Genomic DNA, 23,973 nt, shown 5'->3' with positions numbered 1-23,973 from the left:
CCAATATTCACAATAACTTCATTCTTTCAAAAAGCAAATTTTTAAAGTTTGAGAAGAAATATGATAAATGCCCAAAATGAAAATGAAGCTCATGACATGGGCAGCATTGCCACAGGGATAGGCAGCTGGGGAAACCGAGATGCAAGGCAAGATTGGTAAAGCTAATGGTCAGTTAAAGGCACATCAGCCCCGCTCAGAAGAACAGAAGGAAACACCTCATCTTTCAGCGTCAATAGTGGAACCCCGCACAGGCCTGTAAGCAGCAAGGTTTCTGCTGAGGGTGTGCACGAGGCAGTAGGTTTGATCCAGGCCCTTCTGCCTCCCCCTTGTTTTGCCCCACCCCACCCCCAGCTTTCATGCTGTGGCTCTATTTATAATCCTCAGGCTTCCTGTGTCAGGTTCCTGGGCTCCGTGAGTCAACAGAGGGGTGTGCTCACAGCAGACAGCAAGAAGCCATTCTGGGATGGAGATGTGGTATGTCACTCACTGTGGAGTCTAAGTCACTTCCAAGTACATTGTGCCAAATAGCCCAAACTTTCAAAAAATTATTCAGAACTCCTAAAATTTAAGTAGATAGATGTCACATTGTTTCTATAAATGCTATCTAATTTCAAAACCAACTAAAACCTATGAGATTTCAGATTTGAGTCCACAAAGCTCCCTTTAAGAACCGTGCGTGGAATTCCATGATGTCATATGTTCACTGTTGGTGGTATTTATACCCATGCTGTGGAAGGTCATGGATATTTATCATGGTTCACAGCATGGACCCACTGAGCCTTCTATATAAGCAGCACATGGGCACAGCTCTTTTATGACACAGTTACTACCCCAACTTACACTATTTTTGACTACTTTTAATAAAACTCATTTTTACTGCTTTCATGCAAAGACTTATATTTGGCAAGTTAATAAAAAGTTATGATGGAATACAACATAATCTATATTTTCTGTGTGTTGTTATCTCAATAAAAGAAACAACCACCACTTATCAAGGCTCTGCTCCTATTAGAAAGTGTTCTACATCATATTAAAAATAAATGAAAAAATAAATATCAATGAAGAGTCTATACACTTAGGATAAAACAATACTTCCTTGAATGTAACATGGATTTGATGAATAATAACAATTAAATTAGTGTTTCAGACAGAATTCTTATCTGCAAGCAACAGAACTAACTCTGGACATCTCCAGCAGATGGAAGCTGGAGGAAAGGTCGGGTAGATGGGCTGCTGGAAGAGACGCCAGGCAGCAGAGGCACTCTGACAAACACTGCTGCCGCCGGGTGGAGCCCCACGGATCTGCACTGTCACCCCAAGGCGCCATGTCCATTCCTTATATCTCACCCCACATCCTTGGTAGATAGGCTGAGCCTATCTTGTGTACTTGTCCAGCTGTCAAAGGAGAAGTAGGAGGGGGCAGCTCTCTCTTTACATCTTCACTGTGGTGGGTAAGAAACTGAAGAGTGAGACCAACAGCCAAAACACCAAATCACAAACGACCAAGAAGGCTACTTAGTCTTTTATCTTGACCCCCCCAAATTTTTCACATTTATGAAAGATGACTCCTCCATTCCTTTTAATGGCTCATGGCTAGTTCATTCCAGAAACAGGATGCACGAACTGACATCCACCCAGCCTCAGTGAACTTTCTGGGTGATCCTACGCACGTCACGACATCTCTCTCCTCTTATCTACAATGATGCCCATGCATGTCATGGCTCCTTAAAAGGATGCCATTAAATGATAGCAGTGCTGGTTACAGCACTGACGTCCTCAGAGAGGGATTCAATTCTTGTTCCATATTTGGCTTCACTGCTCTAGGACCCATGCATCCAGGACTGACTTTCTTCATGAAATTTCTGTTGAATTCCATTGCTGGAAAACCTGCATCTATGTGTCTGCACTTGCCCTATAAACGCCTCACAAGAGAGCTTCTGGAAGATATGTGGTCTTTGGATCTCAGGGTCACGTCACTCTCCCAGTGCATCAGCCCTGAAGAATCTGTCCTCGAGTGTGAGGTCACAATCTGCATGGAAGAGAAGCGTGGCCTTCCACTTACTCAGGGAAGGAAAGTACGTAAGATGACCGGCAGCTTCTGCACCATCAGAGGAGTGGGCCTCGGAAAACGGGCCCCTTCAGAACCCAGAGAAAAGGAGTCTTTTCCCATCTCTCCTTACTTCTCAGGCAAATCCCTGAAAGATCGGAGGAAAAGCTCCGGGAAAACATGCCTGTTTATGAACCGTCTCTCAAAATCACTCCTTTTCCCTGTGAACCACACTGTAGTGGAAGTCTGGAAAAGATGGCGGATGGCCTACCGTGTTGTAAGGTGGAGGAGCCAACTCTGCAATAAAAACCCAACCCGCCTTCACCACGAGTAGGTTCCTCTGTGAATGATCGCAGAGTAGATGCATCGTCAAGGAGCAGAGGGGACAGCAGGACACTCCCTTACTACCACCAGCATTTTCTCGCTAGTTCAGGGCCCAGACATCAGCACAAGTGGTTCTAGCGGATTGCACACTCTAAGACTGACATCACTGATTTCCTCACGACTTCATCAGTGTTATCTAGGAAATCTCAGCTGATAATGTGGCCATGCCTACCTAATTCCAGATATCCTGATGATTATTAGCTGGACAGTTGATTTCATGGGGACATCTGGATTCTCAGCTGAGACCTTTTCAGCTTCTATGTAGATACTTGACATAATACAAACTGTACTGGAACTTCATCGAAGCTGAGAATCCTGTTGCTAAAGCAACAGTATTTTAATGTGTTGATAATAAGCTTCATAATTGTTGAGTCGGGCAGCACCCTAAATGCAAGGCCACGTCATTTTAAAAGATGATTATTAAAAGTAGGACTTACAAATCAACATTAAGAGAAAAGAACACCCTATTACATAAATTCTCCGTATTTCAAAAAATGCTCATGTCTTTGTTTTCTCTTGAATAAACCTTATTTGGTGACATTTTTAAGGCCAACCACCACGAGTGTGGACATGAGATCCACGAGCTGCACAAATAGCGGTGTGAGTTGTGCTCTCACGCGATGCATGGAGCTCTCGTCCTGTGCTGTGGCCCAAATGGGGCTGGACTGCATCGAGCCTGTGGAGCTGAATGGCTGGCCACAGGGCTCCAAGTTGTCCATGCCGCGGCCACTTCCCGCTGCCTATTTTAGCTGATGTCAAATTGAGAAAATATTGTCATTTAGCAGTTTTGAGGTCACCATCACCTGACAGTGTATCATAACATAGATTATATCCATGATGTTTTACTTTAAAATATTCATTGATTTTTAGCTGATTTGGATATTCTATATATTTTTTTCCTGCAAGCAGAAACCTGGAGTGAGTAGGGAGAGAGGAGGGAAGTTAGGTTAAAGAGCTTAGGGCAGAGGAGGGGAAAACTGAGCTCCGGGTCATAACATGCTGAAAGTGGCGTGGACGCGCAGCACCTTACCTGAGTGGTGTGGCTGTCCCGGTGCCTCTGGAGCGACGGCGTGGCCATGCCACTCACACTCAGCCGTGAGTACCGGTCCTCTTCAGGCGAGCCTGCGGAGCACAACACAAAGCCCTGTTGAGTGGCGTCTCCCTCCCCACCTGAAGCAACCTGTTCAGCACTGGACCAAGCCGACCTTGTTAGGGTTCCGGGCTTGAAACGTCAGTGAGCGCTCAATGAGTACGGAGTTTCCCACCGAGTGTGGGACACAGTGTGTTGCCACAGTCGCACACACTGTGGAAATACACCGGCAGGACAGAGAAGATGTAAGGAAGAAATGAGTCACCGTGTCACAAGAGTGGGTCAGGAAGCCCTGGAGGGAGGGGACAGAGGGACTTCTCTAGAGGCTGAGGAGAATCTGAAGCAGCGTTGATGGGGGAAGGACCAGAGAAGAGTAGTCCCCCTGGATTGCTGGAAAAGGCTCTTGAGAGGCATCAGGGAGGGAGAGCAGGAAATAGAGAGGACACCAAGTGTGTGTGTCTGCTGAGTCCACGGATCACAGGTCATTCTGTCCACAGCTAAAGACGCACGCTGGATTGGAATCCAGGAAATTTTAGCAGCACCCCCCGCCAATGGCATAGAAGTACTCCTGAGGCCCCAAATGACTTCGTTATCTCTCACGTTTCCCGACTCAGCTCTGGTGAGACTGTCCTATGCATTGAGGGTGTTGAGCAGTGTCCCTGGCCTCTCCCTACTACTTGCCAGTAGCACTCAACTTAAAACTTCAGTGTTCCCATTGCTAGGTGCATCTTGGGAACCAATCTGTCCGCCTGCAAGGTTGGGGACCATTGTGATAGGGACCCCCTGCATTGCCAGAAGTGACTTGGTTAATAAACAGGAACGGATACAAGGAGCAATAACTACCCACTGGCATGAATTCAACCAGAGAACTTTAAGTACCAAAGCAATTACTCCTCTCGTCTGAAAGCATCATTAACTGCATAGTTTAATTGATTAAACATATACATGATTCCTAAATTAAAAATCATTAGAAAATCACTGCACATTGTTCCGGTTACAGGAGACAGGTAGTTCCTCAGGGAAGTCCATGCGAGCCTATCGACATCTAACAAGGCCTGCCGATTGACCTTGCTAAATGTACAAACACCTCCTCATGAAGGCTGACTTCACTGAGCAGGGTAAGTCACTGTTGCCCCTGGACCTGAGATGCCTCAGGAGCCTGGTGCTGGAGAAAGGGCCCTTGCCGTAAGCAGTGGCAACATCCCCCGCTGGCAAGGGGGACTACTGTATTTAGATACTGGCAGCAGAAGGTAGGAAAGGGTGCAGCCCAGCAGTTAGTGTTGAGCAATCCAGAACCCAGACAGGTGGAAGGGAGCCTGGGGCCTAACCTGGTGCACAAGTGGGAAATCCAGGCAAGAAAACAAGAAAGAGCTTGGGGTTCCTGTGAGAGACTCCCTCTTAGAGGGGGATGAGGGACCGAGGGGCAGGCACAGGCCCGTCCACCACCAGGACACATGTCCAGCTCACCTGGCATCTTAACTGAGACAGGGGATCTGAGGCAGGAGAAGGAAAACATGATCAAGTTTCCAAAACTGAATTATAAATTAGATGTTTTCTCTTAGAATCGAAACAGAAAGTCAGTTTAGATTATAAAAACAAAAACCCAGAACCTAATCAATAGCACAATGTGCATTACTCAGGATCGATTAGATAAAATGAGGAATTATTTATGAACATCCTCTGAATAACCGAGAAACACCGTGGCGAGGACAGAAAAGTCTCCCCTGACGAGAAGCTCATATCTTACTGGGAGTGACACGCAGCCCGAGCACCACAGAGGGACTGCGGGTCAACAGGGTACAGGTTCCACAGGGTGCATTCTGCCGGCAGGGACTCACAAAGCCCTGTGGTTGCTGCCAGCCGCCTGGGAGAGGGGAGAAGGCGAAAGGGGGAGCGGGCTGGGGAGACCCGCCTGGTGGGAGGGAAAGGAGAAAATGCAGCGAAGCCCAAGGTTGCCCCAGGCCAGGGGAAGGCCTGGGAAAGGTTTGGCCAGAGGAGGGAACCAGTGATTGTTCTGGAAGTAAAGCAGGCCAGGGGTTCAGAGGGTTTGCAGAAGATTCTACAGGAGAGTGACTGACCGTGTCTGTAGACAAGAGATGGCACTGCAGATTTCTGAGAAGAGACGGACACCACTGCATTGAAGCTGTGAGTTCAATCCCCACCTGCAGAAGCCTGGAACCTGCGGCCAACTCAACAGAGCAACAGCTGGCGCAGGTCTGAGCAGGTGCACAGGTGGAGACAGAGCCAGGTGAGGACAGAGGGCAGGAGGTGGAAGCTCCCCATGAGAAGGGTCTCCTCCAAGAGGAGGAGTCGAGAGGAGCCCTGGGCAGGAGACGCCTGGCCTGGCGGAAATCCTTGCTGCTTCCAGCAGATAAAGGGGGCGCCCTGGGCCAGTGAGCCCGTGTGGGGAAACTGGAAGCTTGTTCTCTAACAGCCTGGACTGTCCACAAGTAGAGGAAGGGTGCTGCTCTCAGGGCGGCAAATTAGACCTCCCAGGACACAAAGAGGAAGGGCTAGGACATTCTCCTTCTGGTCCCAGAGTTCTGGGTGCTCTCCACAGGATCCGAGGAAGGGAGAAGCTCCCGGTCACGCAGTCCACACGCCGCGCCCAGGGGTGCCCAGAAGCCCCTGAGGTGGAGGGGAGCGGGGTGAACTGTGAGGGTGGGCGGCCCTGGGCGGTGTGTGCCTAACCAGTTAGAATCTGGTAGCCCCTGTCTGTCACTCTGCAGGACCCATGTTGTCCAGTCCACAACTACGGGGTGTGGGCCCCCTTTTCACATCCTCGTGGCTCACCACGGCTCTGATCTTGAAGACTTTCCTCTCGTTTCCAGGAAACTGGACAGCTGTGGTCTCTCTTGACATCCTGTTCTGTGCGTCCATTTCTGCTCTTCTCAGAGTTTGAACATTCTCAGCCAGATGTTCCTTCTCCTCCCTCTTCCACGCCATAGATAATCCCCATGTGTCCAGCCTCTTTGAAAACCAGCCCTTCCCATCCTCCATCTGGAGCCCCCACCTGAACTCCAAGGGTGTGATCAGCATTTATGTGACGTGGAGTCAGAAGTCCCCATTTGTTGAACTGCAAACCCATCTAGGGAATTACTCTCCTCGTTGTCAACCCCCTGTCCCTGCCTAAGGGCGCAGAGTTCCACCACTCACCTCTAAGTGGACTCACTCATGGAGACTCTCAACTCTTCTGGCAGCTTGTTCTGTAACAGCCTTGACTGTCCACAAAGACTGCCAAGGCCCAGAGACAGCACTTGGGCCTGGCACGCCCAACTCATGGCCTGTTGCACAGTCACCTCAATAGCACAACCAGGCACATTTCTCAAAAACAGCAAAGCAAGGACAGAGTGGCTCTCTAAGCTGCTGTTCAAGGCCCTGTGCTCTTGTACTGGGCCATCTGTTTCCCATCTTACCTACTCACCCATGCCTCAGTTCCCATTCCTGCCGCAGATAACACTGGGCAGCAAATTCACAAACCTTCTCTCCTCTGCTCATTTTGAAAAGTCCACCCTTCCCCCGGAAGCAGCCTTGGCCATCCCAGCCCAGAGGAATGCCCTCATGGACGTGGAAGGTAACAGCAATCCTTGCTCCCCTGATTCGCTGGACCCTTATCGCTGACGGCCTTGGCTCCTAACCTCTTTTGACACCACTGTCAATGTTCTCTCATGTTCACTGAACACACAAAGGGGGACACTTGAGTCGCTCAGATGTCATCTGGCCACTGCAGACAGCACAGCACCTATGTGCAATCCACGTCCTCAACGTACTCTTCAAGGGCCTGTAACGCACCTGCCCCTTCACGAGGTTTCCCTACCATTCTGCCCTTCTTGTTACTTTGAAAACACAGCAGTCCTCCCCCGGAATCATACCCCTGTAGTCTCACTTGGTTCACTCCAGAAGCTCCAGATTACACTGTCCATCATTGCCCTGAATACCAGGGCAGACCATCAAAATGACATGCACATTTGACTATCCCAGGGTGCCCTGGGATCTATGTGCCTGTAAGCCCTGGAGCCACCTGCACGGTCTTGGAGACGTGGATCCACCACCTGCTCCCCTCGGCTTTCTGGTATAACTTCTGCTTTTGTTGCTAAATCCTGTGGATCCTCCAGCTCCAAAGTCCCTGGGATTTTATGATAACTGTGTGCAGGTGGCATTTACTGGGCACCAGCTTCGTGTCTGCACTGCCACACTTAATACCCAGAGCAGTCCAGGAGCAGACTCTTTGATCATCCCTGTTTTTAAAATAAGAAAACTAAGAAGCCGAGATATGCTGTGCCCATGGTCATGGAATTGTCTTGTGTCAGAGCTGGGGTCTGACACGGGCGGGGTGACCCCTCAAGCATCAGGAACAGGACTTCCAAGTGATCATCTAGTACATCATTTACAACCTCAACTCCCAACTGAGCTGGAAAAAGAAAAAACTCAACTCAATGAATGAAGCCCAAATGAGACATGATGTAATATGACTTCAAAACCCTTTTTACCAGAAGCAGGAGTCGGGCAGGGCTCAGAGGATGCCATAGGAGCTTGCTTTCTTTCCAAAGGCAACTCCTGTTACTCACAGTAGACAATTAGAGAACATTCCAGATTGTCAAGTGAAGGCTTGTTTCCCTTTCTCTGGCCCTTGGGCTTTGAGTCAGATGACTGTACAAATTCCAAAGCATCTCTGCAGTTCTATGAATCAAGTGAGGGAGTGGGATGTGCATGGAAGCCTGTTTTCTGGGCTCCAGCCAGAGGCTCCTGGGCCCATGGTGGTCCTGGGGCAGTGGTGGTCCTGGGCCAGGGCTGCCAGAAGCCATGCTCCAGTATGTCCAGATCAGTGTGGTCTGGATATGACTGCTGAGTCCAGCACGGCCCTCGAGTCCATGCAAAAAAATGCAAAGTCCCCGGACCCATGAATGAGCTTACCAGTCCTGCCTCTGAGCAAGCCTTACTCTGTACCAAGGGTGGACATAAAGCAGATGAAAAAGAGGCCATCTTCACAGAAAGAGAAAGGCAGACCCAAATGTAATGGCTCTATTCTTTAATTGCCGTTTTTCCTGATGCTCAGCAATAAAATGTATATTCATTGAGCAGCAAGAAAGAAAATCATACTGATGATAAAATGTCCTAGTTGGAAATTTTTATATCTCTATTTCCCCACAAAATAAACATCTTTATATTCACAACACTTTGTTTGATATAGCTAAAATGTTCTAACATTAAAAACTGCTTTCTAATCTAATGATAAATAACCACAAGTCCAGGGAATAATTAAGTACACACACACAAAAATATCCAAGTCTGTGTTCACATCAGTAAAAAGATGGCAATTAAAGTAAGTGATAGCTATAATTACCCACACATAACTATATTTCAGCAAATGAGCAAACAGATAATTATTTCTGGGAAACAGAGGTAGCATGCAGATACTGGCATTCAAAAGAGAAATCATTTCCTAGAAAATAACACTATTTCTGTTCCAATTAGAACTTTAAGTTATTTTAAACATTTACTTTCATCTTGTGCCTTTATTTAGAAAGGACACTGTACTATCTGAATTATGATTCTGTACCGTTAATTGCCTTAAGTGTTATCGTGACCAGATCAAATGCTGCACACAGGGACATTTGTTCAAGTTGTCCAATACAGATGGAGAAACCTCCTGACTCTGTCCTCTGCACAGCACTTACTGGCTCATCTGCAACATCCATCACTGTTTCAATCAGAGGATGCCTAGAGGAACCCTGGTACACAGGGCATGCAGCTGGATATTTTAATAGTCCTGGGGAAAGTGTCGGGCATCTGGAAATTGATGGTTTTCACAAGAGTAGACCAGCGTAAATGCGTCAAGTTGCTTTGAGAGACTGTGTCCCCAAATGAAATGATTTTTCTGTTGTGCACATAACTCGAGATTTTTCAAGTGATCTTCAATTAATGTCCACACAGGAACAGCTTTAAAATCTGCTTGCCATAAGCATTTAAGGGAAAACACATAAATCTGTGTCCAGGGTGTGGACCTGCACTATTTGTTACATGCTGGAGTTTAGAAGCCTGAGATTGCCAAAGGCTCAGTTCTCTGGTATCAATCTCAAGGAGCATGTTCCATGAACATTTCCATTTGGGTCTGGAGCGGTTTCATTTGCATGGTTGTTTTTTGCATTTCGGTGAATTTTTTGTAGAGCAAGACTTGGAGCTTTTTGTTAAGTTTTCTAAGACACTTTCCCAAGTGGTAGCTTTTGTCTTTAGCCTCAAAGTTCAGAAAAATTAAACCTTTGGGGAAGGGAAATTCCCTTCCTTCCTACGCCTGTATGGACACCCCTTTCCCATCTCTCTAGTTTTTTAAAACATTGTGGGATTGTAGCTGCCGCACACATCAATGACCCCACCAGATGGGAGGGGGCATCCCTTTCTCCCCTAGAATGTCTTCTTTTTTGCACCCTCTTTATTCTGTCACCCTGGCTAGTGGATTATCAAGTCTGTTAATGTTTCCAAGGAACACTTCTTTTCCCAAAGAACCAACATTGGTTTTGTTCCCTTTTCCGTATTTCAGTAAAGTATGTCCTTGCCTTACTGCATCTTCCCTCCTACTTTCTTGGTGCTTATTTTCTGCTCTTCAATCCTTATTTGGATCCCCCTTCTCTCCTAGCACATAGGTTTAAAGCTACCTGTGTCCATCCGTTAAGACCTCAGCCATCCCCCATAGGTTCTGTCTTATTTTCACGGACGTTAGTTGGAATATTGTGGCTTTCAATTCAGACTTTGTCTTTTTTCTTGAATGCATGGATTTCTGGATTCAAGAACTTCTGAACACTGTGGAGCTCTAGCTTCCTCTCTGTGTGGACTCTCAGGACCCTCCCGTGTCACCAGCCTGGCAGGAGAGCTCTTAGTCTGTAAAGTACTGTGTTATGAGTTATTCATGCCATAGTTTGCACTAAAGGAGTCCTTTAGAGTTTAATTATTTTAAGTTTTCTTCATGTACGTCCTTAGACCTTCCACCAAGACCCACTTGTTCCACCTTTTAGGTGATCAGGCCTCTTTTGCCCTCTTCTCCATCTTTTGAGTTGATTGACGTTGAGGATGCAGCTGGCAGGTGGGATTTGTCCTGTATGATATTAGAGAGTTTTGCTACCAACTGCACTCACCTTTTAAGTGATTTTTCATGCCTTCCTCTACCTCTGAGCATTCCAAGTCCACCAAATGCTTAATCCTTTATGTTTTTATTTTTTTTTCTAAAAATATTCTTAACTCCCTTTCATTTTCACAGGAATTTTTTGTTACTTTTAAAAATTGGTGTCACCAGTTATTTTCTTTGAGCATGTTAAGTATGTCCTTCTACTTGTCTTTGGGCCTCAGCTGCTCCTTTGGTGGTCATCTGCCTCTTTTAAACCCCTGGCTGCTTTAGGATTCGTGGTTAGCCTTTATTTTATAAGTATCTCACTATGACCCTGGCAGTGGTTTTATTTTCATTTTTCTACTCATGCTTTCCGTAGGTTTGAATTTAAAAATAAAAGCTAGGCTCAGTTGGGCTTATTACACAGACGGGGTGGGGCCTTCTCAGGGTGCACGTCCCTGGCCTGCAGGAGCACAGCCCCCTGTGTGTCGGCAGCACCTGGTGTGCCTCTGCAGTCTGCTCCTGCCGTCACCCCTGCTCTGGCACCCACTCCTGTATCTGCAGGAGTGCACTGTGGCCTTCAGGTTCTGTTTGCCAAGTCATCTGCACCATCGCAGATTGTCTCTTGGGTTTCTGCTGCTGTTTGTTCTGTTTTGTGCACAGTAGAGGGTCGTTCCCATCGGCTACAGAGTCCACCGTGTGCTAGTCAAGCCTGTAAGGTGCCCTGTAGGGTGCCCTGAGGATGCTCTGTAAGGTGCCCTGTAGGGTGCCCTGTAGGATGCCCTGTAAGGTGCCCTGTAAGATGCTCCAGTGAGCCCGCCTCTGGGCACTCAGCTCACGGGCTCCCTCCTCATGCAGTGTGGACTCACCAAGGAGACTGCAGCTCTCTTCCTGGCTGCTCTGTGCTTTCCCAGGGGGAAGCCTGCTGCCCTGCTATGAGGCTGCCCTAGGAAGAGGGCCATGTGAATGGACTGACTAGAATCCTCTGAGGCCTGCAAAAACCCCACACATGACCTTGGAAAGGCACCATCCCTCAGCCAAGCCTGGGTTTGCTGCTGGTTTGATGCCTGCCTCATGAGGAAGCTAAACAAGGGCATATTGCGGAGCCATGCCCAGCTTCCTGACCCTAAAAAACACAAAATCACAACCATTTGATGCACAAAGCCTCTAAGATCTTCCTTGCCCGAGGGTGTGGAAGGGTCGGAGGTCGGGGGTGGGGTGGGGTAGGGATTGGGAGGTGGGGGGCAGGAGTTGCACAGCATGGATAACTGCTGCCATCCAGGCGCCAGTGGAAAGACCACACTAGGCCCAGGTGATCATGCGCGAAGGTGCTGTCAGCCTTGCGTCCAGCTGTTCCTGTGCACTGCTTCCCTTTCCCTCCGGAGGGTCTTGGGTTTTACAGTCAGCACCACTCACCACTTTCCTCAGTGCTGGGGCCAGGGTTGGAAACCTCACCAATGTTTCTCACCGAGTCTGTCCTCTGACCACGTCCATGTGCCCTGGCCCTAGGATTCCAGCAGCCCTCCAGCGGCTGGGACAGAACCTGGGGTGGCCCCCATGCTCAGCAGGCGCTCTCCCCAGGCCAGGCCCAGCAGGGCCATGTCCTCCCCCTTCCCTTTGTTCTGTGTCCCCCGCCCCAGGTTCTCTGATGATCCTCCATTTCCCCGATGGTTCTGTTTTGTTTTAAGCAACCGTGTCTAATTAAGTTTAATTTCATCCTCTATCATGCTTCATTTTATTACTGAGTTTTTCAATTTCAGAATTTCCATCTGACAATTTGTGTATGTTTTATTTTGTTCTTGATTGCCCATTTCTGCTGAACCCCCCGTGCTCCCATCCACGCGGGCAGGGCACACGTTCTTACTTGAAGGTGTACATCTTTGGACTCCAATCTTTTGAGCCCTTGTGGATATGCTGTGACTGACAGCTATTTCTGCAGTGATTTCTCACCGACGTGTCTTACTGCTTTTGACTGTGTGTTGGACTTTGTATTTGAAAAACAGTTTGCAGGAATATTTTGAGGTTGGGATGCAATTGTTGTCTTTAGGGAGAGTTCACGTGTTTCTCCCTGGAAACCGTGGGCCCTGTTGCTCCAGCAGCACCTTGGTCATCTTTAGGTTGAGATGTTTCACAGCTGAGCCGTGGTTCCCGGGTCTGGCCACCGACTTTTGGAATAGACACTTGAAAGCCCTCCCTGAAGGTCCTGGTTGGTCCTAGGCTTAGTCTTTGTCCCTAGAGTCCAGCAGGCCACGGGAAGCACAGGTGGGCTTCTTGGCTGCCTTCCCTGGGCCAGGATGTGCCTCCTGCCTGGGAGGTAAGCCAGAGTACGGTCCTCCTGGCCTCGGGGCCTCTTGTCTCCCCTTCAGCCCCCTCCAGTAGCTCTCTGTCTCGAATGTTCTCTAGCACCTTCAATCAGACTAAACAAAAAGATTTTTTTTTCCAGCTCTTCTGGATGTGCCCAGGGAAAGCGTGGCCAGTCATGGCTAGACGCTATAGGCATCTTTTATACAGGAGAAAAAATATCTGTTTACACAATTTGAGATACCTGCAGCCAAGCCGATTCCTACGCAATGTTCTCATCAATGCCCTTCAAACACCTGAAGGGACCTTGGCATTTATATCCATTCCTTCAAGATTAATTTGCTTCACATTTATTAATTATGAGAAAAAAAATACTTTTAATTGAAGTTATTGGTGGAGCATCTATTTCCTCCTTCTTCTTAGTTTAAACTCATTTTACACTGGCTCTTATGGACCAATACTGTAAAGCTTTCTGAAAAGTCACAAATAGTGAGTGCAATTTTAATTCCTTAACCCAGGCAATAATATGCTGACAAGAATACCTGCAGTGCAGTTCACAGTTTAGATCCTATTTTCCAGTTATTAAGCCTACTCCATTCTTATATTTTAAATTCATTCTTCCTAGAAAGTTGATACAGCTTAAAACTTTCATCCATTGACTTCTAAGTTTAAAAGTGCTTACCATTTGAGACGGAATTTCCATTTTCTGCAGTAATAGCACTAGACAGTGAATTAGATAATTGAATTCCATGGTTATTTGCATTTCTATCTTGAGTCTCCGAAGCAATTTCTGATGTACTAGGATCATCCCGGCCAGTTAGGTTCATGTTAGTTTCAAAACCTAAAGTAAAATTTAGAAAAGATTATTCTTGTATGATAAAATGTACTGAAAAAAATGAATAAAGCTATGAAGAAAATAATAAAGATCACCAGATCAAATGCTAATTATAGTTAATACAAATTGATAATAATCCTTAAATTTTTGGCCTATATGATACTCACCAAATATTGTTGCAACACTGTTAAACATGAATGAAAACATTAAGTGGTAAAAGCCAACTTCATAATTTGTCATTTCCAAACATTTACTTATGACTTTTGATGTCATAGGTCACACAGCTTATTGCAGTGTTGCTCAAGTTGAGAAGGCTGTAAGTTCATGTATCTGGAATTCTGGATTATTACATTTAAATATAGTAAGACATTCTCACAGCTTTCACAAATAACAAATGTTTTCAATGTGATGATACATTTTTATTATTCCTTTTGGAAAAGGAGACTTCCAATGCACTATAATGTATTCTGTACACTAAAATAATTAAACATTTACTCTTTGTCCTATATTGAGTGTCCTGTGGTGCATGAGGTCAGAAGCCATTGTCCATATTTAGTAAAGGCCAAATGAAGGCTTTTGAACACCTCAGTGCATGGCCTTCGGAACACACTCACCCAGGCAGACTATCCCAAGGTGGGTGCTTTGACCTCAGGCAAGGGTTACAAGTGACCAGAGCTTCACATCAAGCCTCTCTGTACACCTCTCCACCTGGCCTGCAGCCTCCCGTGTCAGTTCCCTCTCAGGCCAAGACCTGGATTGACTCTCACTTCTCAGAAACCCCAAGCAGCTCCAGACCCTGGAGGGGGTGACTGAACAGAAGGCGAGCTGTGCTGTGTTTGTGCTTTTCGCTGGTACTCAGTGGATTCTGACTGTCTTGAAGCTAGGCCTTTCAAAGGTGTAGGCTAACAAATTATTCAAAAGTGATAACACCATCTTTTGCATTATTATACTTGGTTCATGGCAAAACAGTGTGTTATCATCCCTGACCCCAATAACCCAGATCCCAAGAGGCAGAGACATTACCCATATTTTACTGGGAATTGAGGTCAATCAAAGTCATGCAGCTGGAAAGAATTAGAATAGAATTTTAACCCTATATTCTGGTCACTGTTCAGTTCTTTTTTTCCCACTAAAAATCAAATTAAATAAAATTAATTTGATTTATGCATAAAATTCTTGGAAGAACAGCTATTGCCTACAATATGAAGAAAAGCGGAGGCAGAAAATGTAGGGAGAGAGGAGGAAGGAGGCGCAGGAGGCAAACAGGCAATGGGGAGGGACACGGAAGGCGGGGAGCCTCCAGAGCTCGTCTCTCTAGGCTGGCCTCTCCAGGCCTGAGCTTCCGGGACTGTCCCTCAGTGACATTGCCTCCCCTTGTTCCTTGGGTCCTGCATTCAGGTGGCCCCCAGGCATGTTCCTCTCGCAGGTTTCATGTGCTATTCCACATTCCCTCTCCCTGCAAGGTGCTCCCCCATCCACCCTGCATCTCCCACCCACAGGTCAGGACCTTGGTCACATCCCTGCAGGGACCTCTCATGAGCTAACATCCACAAAGCACAGCCTGCTCTACTCAGAAAGGAAGACACAGCCTGAAGACTGAGAGGGGAAGATGCTGGATTGAGAGAATGAAGGTAAACTGGTCAGAGAGTCCATGCAAAAAATCCTCAGATGGCCAAAGCCATCCTGAGCAAGGAGGAGGAAGCAGGATGCATGGACGCCCATGTCAGAGGCATCAAAACAGCACGGCACTGGTGTAAAAACAGACTCGTAGCCCAGGGAACGGGAGAGAGAACTAAGAAGTAACCCATACATATGGCCAGGTGTTTTCCACGTGGTGCTCAGAACACACATTGGGCAAAGATGACCATCTCCAAAAGTGATGCTGAGAAAGTCAGATATCCACACGCAGCAGAATGCAGCTAGACTTTGCCTTGCACCAGTTACAGAAGTCAACTCGAAATGATTAAAGCTTCACCATGAGACCTGAAACAGTGCAACTATCAGGAGAAACAGGGGTAACACTTCAGGACATTGGAAAGGGCAGGGAGTTTTTGGATAACACCCCAAGAGCACACAAAAAACACAAAAAGAGAAGGAGGGGGTTATCCCAATCTAAAAGCTTTTGTACAGCCAAGGAAATGATCATCAAAAGGAAAAGGCTGCTCACAGGTTGGGAAGAAACATCGGCAAACTTTTCCTCTGACTGTGGGCTGGTATCCAGAATATATAAGGAATGCCCCAAACTCCAGAGCAGAAAAACCCAATTAAAAAATATGCAACAGACCTAAACAGACATTTCTCAAGAGAAGACATACAAGTGGCCAAAAGGCATAGGAAAAAATGCTCAGCATTACCAGCCATCAAGGAAGTGCAAATCAGAACCCAATGAACCCCCACTCGAGTCCAGGTGGAAGGCCTACGTCAAAGACAAAGGCGGCAGGTGCTGCCAAGGACGGGAGACAGGAGTGCAAACTGGTACAGCCATAGTGGAAACCAGTAGGCTGAGGATGGAGCTAGCGTGACCCTGCAACCCCCCTCATGGCGCACATACCCAAAGGAAGCGAAGTCAGCATGTCGGGGACACCTGCTCTCCTGTGCTCACCCTGCACTCCCCAACAGCCACGACTTGAAAGCAACCTACAGACCCACCAGTTCATCAAAGACAAGGGGTGCAGTGCACAAACACAACAAAGAAAGAAATCACGGCATTCACAGCAATGGGGATGGAACGGAAGTCTTTAGGTTAAAGGAAATTACCAGGCCAGAAAGACAGGCCCTGCGTGGAACCTAAAACACCTGGATCCCACCAGAGTGGAAAGGAAGACAGTGGGTACCAGAGGGGAGGCAAGTAAGGGAAGGGAGAGAGGGGCCGGTCGATCCCTGGTGCTAAGTTACAGTTGACAGGAGCCAGGAGTTCTGGGTGCTCTGCACAGTGGGGTGGCTACAGACAACAATGGCAAACTGTGCATTTCAAAAACTCCAGAAGAACGAACTTGAATGTTTCAACACAAAGCAATGATAATGTCTGGAGAGGCAGACGCGATAATCTGATTTAAACATTATTCAATGTACACAGGTTTCAAAACATCACGTGCTGCCCCATGAGTACGTACAAGTTCTTTGGTATCAGTTAAACATAAGTTTAATTTACAAATGTCACAGCTTCAAAGTCCAAGCAGAAGAACTTATCTAACCCAGTTAAACGCCCAGTAGGCCAGCCTGGCTGCTGACTCCCTTGCACATGAAAACTCAGGGAAAAGCCTTCGCCCAGCCAGCAGGGCAAGGATAGTGAAGCAGACAGCTAGGCTGATCTGCACTGTCAAGACCTCCGCTGTTCCTGATGCCAATCTGGAACAGGCTGAAACTGAAACATTCATTTTGGTCCAGTCCAGAACTTCTATCTATGAAAAAAAATTTCCATTTAAAGCCATTTTGAGACAGCCCTTCACCTGCTTTTATTTCTGTTTAGGCTAGTTTATTTTTCGACCCTTCAATTTGGGTATTTATTGAGTGCCTACTGTGTGCCCGGTACTCTCCAGCGGCTGAAGGTGAGGAGTGAATTATGGTGGTGGAGTCCCGAGGTAAACTCCACGGGGGGGAACACTTGTGGGTCCTCAAGGTTTGGCAGCACGGTCAGGTCAGGGCACCGTCTCCCTGAGGGGGCCTTTCAGCTCTGAGAAGGCGCAGGAAGAAGCAAGGTGCACAGACGCACCTCGCACGTGCAGGAAGAACTCCCTGTCTGAAGAGCCAGGTAGCAGCGACCTGAGAAGTCAGCATGTGGGAGCACAGGAGTGACACAGGGAGACAGGGGCCACCAGACAGGGCACCATCTCTGCCGTCCACCCACACGTCATCGCTGAGTTCCTCTGTGTAGGGTCTTCCCTCCTTAGTTCCTTTGTTGATATAAATGACGAAGCAACATCTTTCCTGAACTTCATGTTGTCACCCACTGCATGATGACGAGCTGGGAGTGAGGCTGGAAGGGCACTCTGGCAGCGAAATGGGATCGCCCTCAGTGTCAAGGTCCCCCTTTTGGGGTGGCCTTTATTTGCCCATATTAGCAGGGGAGTCCTGGCTCATTGCGGTATGGGCCGGTGTGTGCTCCTCAGCACCTTTACTCCCAGTTAAACCCAGCTGTGCCCCAGCACCTGTGCCTGCCTTGTTAACCTCTCCATCTAACCCCAGGAGAGCCAGTGCAGAAACCCTGTGAAGGGGCAGCTTAGAGTGGGCAGGTTGGCAACCTTCCTTGCCCAGAGCACCCATTACCTGGGCACAGCACTGAAGGAACGGAAGCAAAGACAAACGAAGGGCACGTTGGCATTCTATCTGGAGAGGCCTTTGTCCCTAAAGCACACATGCAAGATGTATATTTCATGGAGAGTCTGGGAATGATTCGGAGCAAATAAAGTCACCAAGCCTGTGTGTGCCTCCAAGCAGTGGTCATCAGCACTATGAGGGCGAAGAAAAGTCATCTAGAAAGGAAAGAGCTGACACTCTCGAAGGACCTAAGGAAACCAAAGAAGTAAGGAGAATCCCACCTAAGATGTACGTCAGGGGCATTTTCTGTCTCTGCGTCTCATGAAATATATGGTGAGCAATCCAGTGCATGCTCTGGCTGGGTGCATGGTGATGGTAGCACCAGCAGGCATGAATACCTAAGGTTTTTTTTAAGCCTCTAAACAGAGTTCCCTGTTTCTTTGTGCCCTCTGCCTGGTGCTGTTCCACAAACCAGGTGAGGTGAATCACATCAGCATGTGACTCAGAGATGAAGTTCTGGCCTTCATATTAGGATATGATTATTCCATATAAGTATGCAATACAGACACATTTACGATGAGTTTTAAACTAATGAGATTAAAAGTCTTTAAATGTTAATATAGTTTTTTCACTTGTCCTGTTATTTTTATATGATTTAAATATCATTGTGGGTGGGTATGATTCTTTTAAAACCCGTTTTCTGCAGGAGGTGATCCCCCCACACCCCAGGGCAACCTCACGGGTGTCTGGAGACATTCCTAGCTGTCACACCCGGGGGAGGGAGGCCACTAGCATCGAGTGTAGGGAGGCCAGGCACATGGCAAAATGTCCACGATGCACAGGGGCCCCACGACGAGGCCCATCTGGCCCAGATGTCACCAGTGCTCAGTGAGGAGCCCGCTTCCAACACAGGTCAGGTCCCCCCGGCTCCCTCAGCCTCTCTGCCGGCTCTTACCTGAGCTGAGATCTACAGGCTGTGTGGACCCTCCACAGCTGGATGCCTGCTTGTCCTGGAGGAGCCTGCTCGACCTCTCTGCACCCCTCATTCTGCAGGAGCATGGCAGCTCCCCACGTTGTCCACTCCCCAGGAGGCAGGACTTCAAGGTCACCCCTGTAGCACAGCAGCCCTCTCCCCAGGCCAGGGCAGCTTCTGTCCCCACTTCTGTCCCCACTATGCTTCAGTTTTCTACCCAGTGCTTCTGGCTCTGGGCATACTGCACTCCCTGGCTGGCTTGCTCTGTCTCCCTTCTCTAGAACATGGGCCCTGGGAGCCAAATCCTCCCCGTGCCATGCTCCAGGGCCTACAGCAGTGCCAGGCAAGGGGAAGTCATTCAGTGTGGGTTGGAATAAAAGAAAAAAAAGGAGCAAACAAGAAACAAAGTGTGACAACATTATTGTCATAAAGATTGTGTTTTCCCAGCACAGCTGCACCCAGCGACTGTACAACAGTTATAGGCTTGCTCAACCAAGCCCACGCAGGTGAGTCTGGTGGGACCCTGCACCAAGACCGCACTCTCCCTTCACATCAGATGATGGAAATGTGAGAAAGGACTTCCAAAGGGAGTAATGTGCCTTGGAGGTCCAATTTCAATTTAAAATCATAAGGTAAGGAAAATATCTCATTTCACCCATTGAACATTTTCTAGTATCCAAAGCACCGGAGCCATTTGCTTTCTACCTGAGCATGTTAACTTGCAGAAGATATCCAGGGAGATTTGAAATCAATACCTGACATCAGGTTTGAGGTTCTCATGTAGTTTCACCATGTCCTGCCAATTGTCCACGTACAAGGGCCACACATATTTAGTCTTTTTAAAATCTTAGATCAGTCTACAGTTTCCAGCACCAGCAAGTTAAAGTCAATTTGGTAAGTGTTGGAGTGCTTTTTCTGAGCCAATGGGATCCTGAATTCTTGGTGTCTGGGTGCAGTGGCAGCTCACCAGGACTACAGTGAGTGGGGCTCTGTGCACCCCAACCTCTGCAGAGGGCCCCCTCCCCAAGGCCCAGAGAGGGACTCAGACAGTGGGAGCATCGGAGGGATTATTTCTTTCTTTGCATCTATAAGCTCCTGTGAGTGTGTACTGTGCTTCTTTTTTTTTTTTTAACAGAGGTTCATTTCACGCCCTAAATCTTCACTGGCCATTTCTATTCTTTAAAAAGTTCACCTACCTCCAAATGTATAAGCTTCTGTCCCTGGAAATGGAACCTGGCCCAGGCATAGAGGGCTCTAGCAGTCATCCTGCCCTGGAGGACCTCACATCCTCCGGGAGAACAGGGGTGGAGTCCTGGAGTGAGACCACCAGGCAACAGAGCCTGTGGCTATCATGGATGTTTCGAGCAGTGTCCATGTGGGAGGGGTCTGACTCCTCAGGCAGTACCTGGGCCATGTCACAAGTCCACCCTGATGTGAGAGGAGGGAATAGGAATGGAGGGGAGGAGGGAGGCGCAGAGGAGGGAAGGGGCCCAGGATGCAGACTCTGCAGGGGACAAGAGGCTTCTTGCTGGGGACAGTCCCTGCACACACTTGAGGAAGGAGAGGACTATGATGCACGTCGCAGAGACTGACACAAGCACTTCTCAAGTCAAGAGCTACAGGAAGCCTGGCAAAAGGCAGAGCTTGCCCACGATGCCCAGAGCCCGGCGGCTGCCCCGGGGTGCTGAGAACTGAAGGCAGAGGAGCAGGGCGTGAGCGGTCGGCCAGCCACGCTCCTCAAACCAGAGTTCTCTTGCACTCAACATGTATTCAAGCCCTGCAGGGTCCGGACTTCGTGCCACGACGTAGCTTCGTGCTTTACAACCCACGCGCCTGCAGGAAATAATCCCTCCCGTGCTCCCACTGCAGAGTGCCCAGAGGACACAGTGCATGACAGGAAGTCATGGTACAAGCTGGTAAGAGCAAGGAGGAAGGCAGAGAGGACAGTGCTTCAGTAGAGGAAGGTCGAGGAGTGAAAACTCTGCAAAACTCTGGGGGACTCTCGTCTGACTCCTTATCTGAAGATGCCGGCCCCCTGAGAAGGGCGTCCAGGGAGCCTTGCCAGGGAGCCGATTCTCAGGCTTCTCCAGGACCCCACTCAAAGGGTGACTGCCCCCAGGGCGCCTTAGTGTTAGGGTGGCAGGTGACCAGGGCTGAGATGAACACAAGAGGCCCCGGGAGCCCACTGCAGAGCTCTGAAGGGCAGCAGGAGGAGGGCACAGAGATTCTGGAGGCTGGACAGCATGGGGAGAGGAGGCAGAGGAAGGGGCAGCTCTGCCCAGGGCTCCGGGTGGGGCTGGGAGCAGGGGCTGTGGCTCCTGTGGTGTCACAGGACTGGCGTCCACCAGGCTTTCTGAGAAAGGGTGTAGCCTGAAAAGGAAAGTAGTTTTAAAAATATTTCCTTGGTAAATAAAAGTGTGTGAGCTTCGAGGCGAGACTACGACTGGAACAGCGGCGGGATTCAGACTCGGGCAGCGGCGGAAGGACCGGGAGTCGGAGAGGAGGGGGAGTCCGAAGTCCCTGGACTAACCCCAGCAGCACCCTCTGCAGCAGGAGCGGGCACAGGGCTGCGCAGCTGAGTGGAGCCTATGACCCCCCCCCCCCCCCCGCAAGGAAGGGCTTCTTCCAGGAAGAGCTGGTCCTGGGAGCCAGGAGGAGAAAACAGAGAGTGCAGAGCGAAAGCAGGCGCAGGCCCAGGGCAGGGGTGGGCAGGGGAGGGCTGCACGGGGAGCTGGCCTATGGCATGCCGCAGAGGTCAAGGACAGCCAGAGCGAGGCGAGCAGCAGTGTTTGTTTAAGAAGAAGGCTTGAAACTCACCTCCCTGGCTCCCCGAGAGGGCGATGGTTTACAGTGCATTTTGGAATCAGGAGATAGGACCCAGGTTTCAGTAAGGCAGGAGGAAGACAGGCTAGCAGCCAGGCTGCCCTAGCGCTCAGAGCGCTTGGGAGACACGAGGAAGGTGAGGCGCGGCACCCGTTACGCACATGGCTGTGGCTCTCGTGGCACTCTACAGGAAGAGTCCTCCCAGGAAAGGCCACTGGGCCCAGGGAGTGCAGGACCTTTCCTACCTGGGCACAGAGCGTGGTGCCTGGTGCTCTCTGGGCCTTCTCACAGTCTCATTTATAAGATCGGACGTCACAGCTGGACCTGCCTTCAGACATACCTGGAAGGTACACAATTAAATGTGGACAGGCTCCCCTTGACCTGAGGTCAGCCTCCAGTTTGTGTTAAACCAAATCTGGTTTGAGTTAGAGGAGCAATTCCTTTTAGATCTGATTTCTCGGAGAGTTTCAACTGCACATGAGGAAAATCAGAAATAAGAACTTAGTCATCGCCCTCAACCTGCCGCCTCCCGGGAAGGGAACTGGTCTTTCTTTGATTGACAGACAACCAGAGTATTTCTCTTCCTGTCTCTTCAAAGGAAAAAGGTCAGGGTGAAGAGTCCCACAGGCACCTGGTCCAACGAGGGGGGAGACCTAACATGTGGATCAGTAGGAGGAGAGCAGGATGTCCCAGGGGAGACGTGTGCTGTGAACTTGTGCACGCTTTGAACAACGCGGTTCTAACTGACCCTAAGCCACGTGCAAGAGATTCTAACCAGCCCCCTTGCTAACAGTCGCTGAAAAGTACGGAGAAGGCCGTCTTGGTCTGCTGGAGATGGAGAGGCCAGAACCGAATGCTGTGGTTCAGCAATGGCTCTTGTGGTACAGCCAGGACCCACAGACTGGTTACATTTCTAAAGAATTCAGAATTGATTGCTTCCAGGAATGCACAAAAAGTTAAGTCACGCCAATTTCCTTTTAAACTTAACCAACTGGATCTGCATTTGCCCATTTGTTCCGCCCCTGCCGTAGAGGGTACAATCTCTTCGAAGCCTTTCCTTGTCTTTGTGCAGCTCCTGATATAAAGCTGGTCAAAGGTGCAGCTCCTAAACAACACGCCTGTCTGGCCCACAGCTTGTTTCCTGCAGGGTTCCGCAGGTGACAGGTCACTTTCGCTTCTGTTGTTTTACTTCTCCTCCTGCCAGGTGGGATGCAGATCCTGGGGTCCTGAAAGGGTGAGTGGGCAGTGGCTCCTCATGCCGCTGTTCAGGAAAATGGTCCTTCTCATAGTCCCCAGGAAGCGGGCAGAGGAAGGCCGTGCCCTTCAGTTCAGCATCTTGGACACCCACAGCTGGATGGGCAGCTGGTGTGCGGTTCTTCGTCAGTTGAACATAAAACAAAACTGGACTGAACAGGGAGAACCAGCAGAAGTGAAAAGGGAAGAAGAGGTCATCATGATGGCCAGGGCCATCTGGGATGGGTCAGCCAGAGACCTTGTGTGGACATTCAGCCAAGATGCCAGACCTGGACGACACCCAGGTGGCAGGACAACTGGGCGGAGGTGGCAGCACTGTGGACATCAGGGGCAGAACAGCCCCACCAGCTGCACCTCTGGGGCCTTAAAGAGTCAACTATAAATGTCCATGGGATTGTTAGCAAGCCACAGGGACTGCTCCTGTCACAGCAGGTGATCGGCTGGACTCAGTCCTGATGCTTATGTGGCAAAACTTCCCCTGACCCCAGTAGTGACTCTGTGTCGCAAAGTAGATGCCCGTCACCTAGGAGGGACAATGCTGGAGGCAGGTGACACAGGGGTCCTGTGGGTCTGCACTTCACCCAGAGCCACAGGCCAAGGCCTGCACAGGGTGGTGGGTGCTGGGATTCTCTTCTTCAGGTGGCTCCACGGCTAATCCTTTCCCATCAATCCTCCTTCAAGTACAGGTCTAGCATCACTAATCTGGATATTCAAAATTAGAAATGCTTCAAAATTTGAAACCTTTCAAGCATTGACATGATCCCTATAGTGGAAAATTCAATACCATGAACCATTCACTCATGCACAATTATAATAAAAAAAAAAAACATCCTATAACATTGCCTTTAGGCTCTGTGTGTAAAGTGTATAGACACATGAATGAACCCCATGTTTACATTTGGGTCCTATT

General features: G+C 48.8%; 1 protein-coding gene across 1 annotated transcript in view; it reads right to left on the bottom strand.

Moving 5' to 3' along the window:
* Myo16 (myosin XVI) overlaps positions 1–23,973 on the bottom strand; it is a 403,324-nt gene that overhangs the window by 23,815 nt on the left and 355,536 nt on the right. Inside the window, exons 32-33 of the mRNA XM_027938777.3 lie at positions 13,604–13,762; positions 3,462–3,553 (exon numbers count right to left, since the gene is read on the bottom strand). Coding sequence (XP_027794578.3) covers positions 3,462–3,553; positions 13,604–13,762 — 251 coding nt within the window. The remainder of the gene's footprint in view (positions 1–3,461; positions 3,554–13,603; positions 13,763–23,973) is intronic.

The sequence above is a fragment of the Marmota flaviventris genome, chromosome 4 (assembly GCF_047511675.1).
Source record: "Marmota flaviventris isolate mMarFla1 chromosome 4, mMarFla1.hap1, whole genome shotgun sequence".
In the NCBI taxonomy this organism is placed as follows: Eukaryota; Metazoa; Chordata; class Mammalia; order Rodentia; family Sciuridae; genus Marmota; species Marmota flaviventris.
This window is presented reverse-complemented; position numbering and strand designations above follow the sequence as displayed.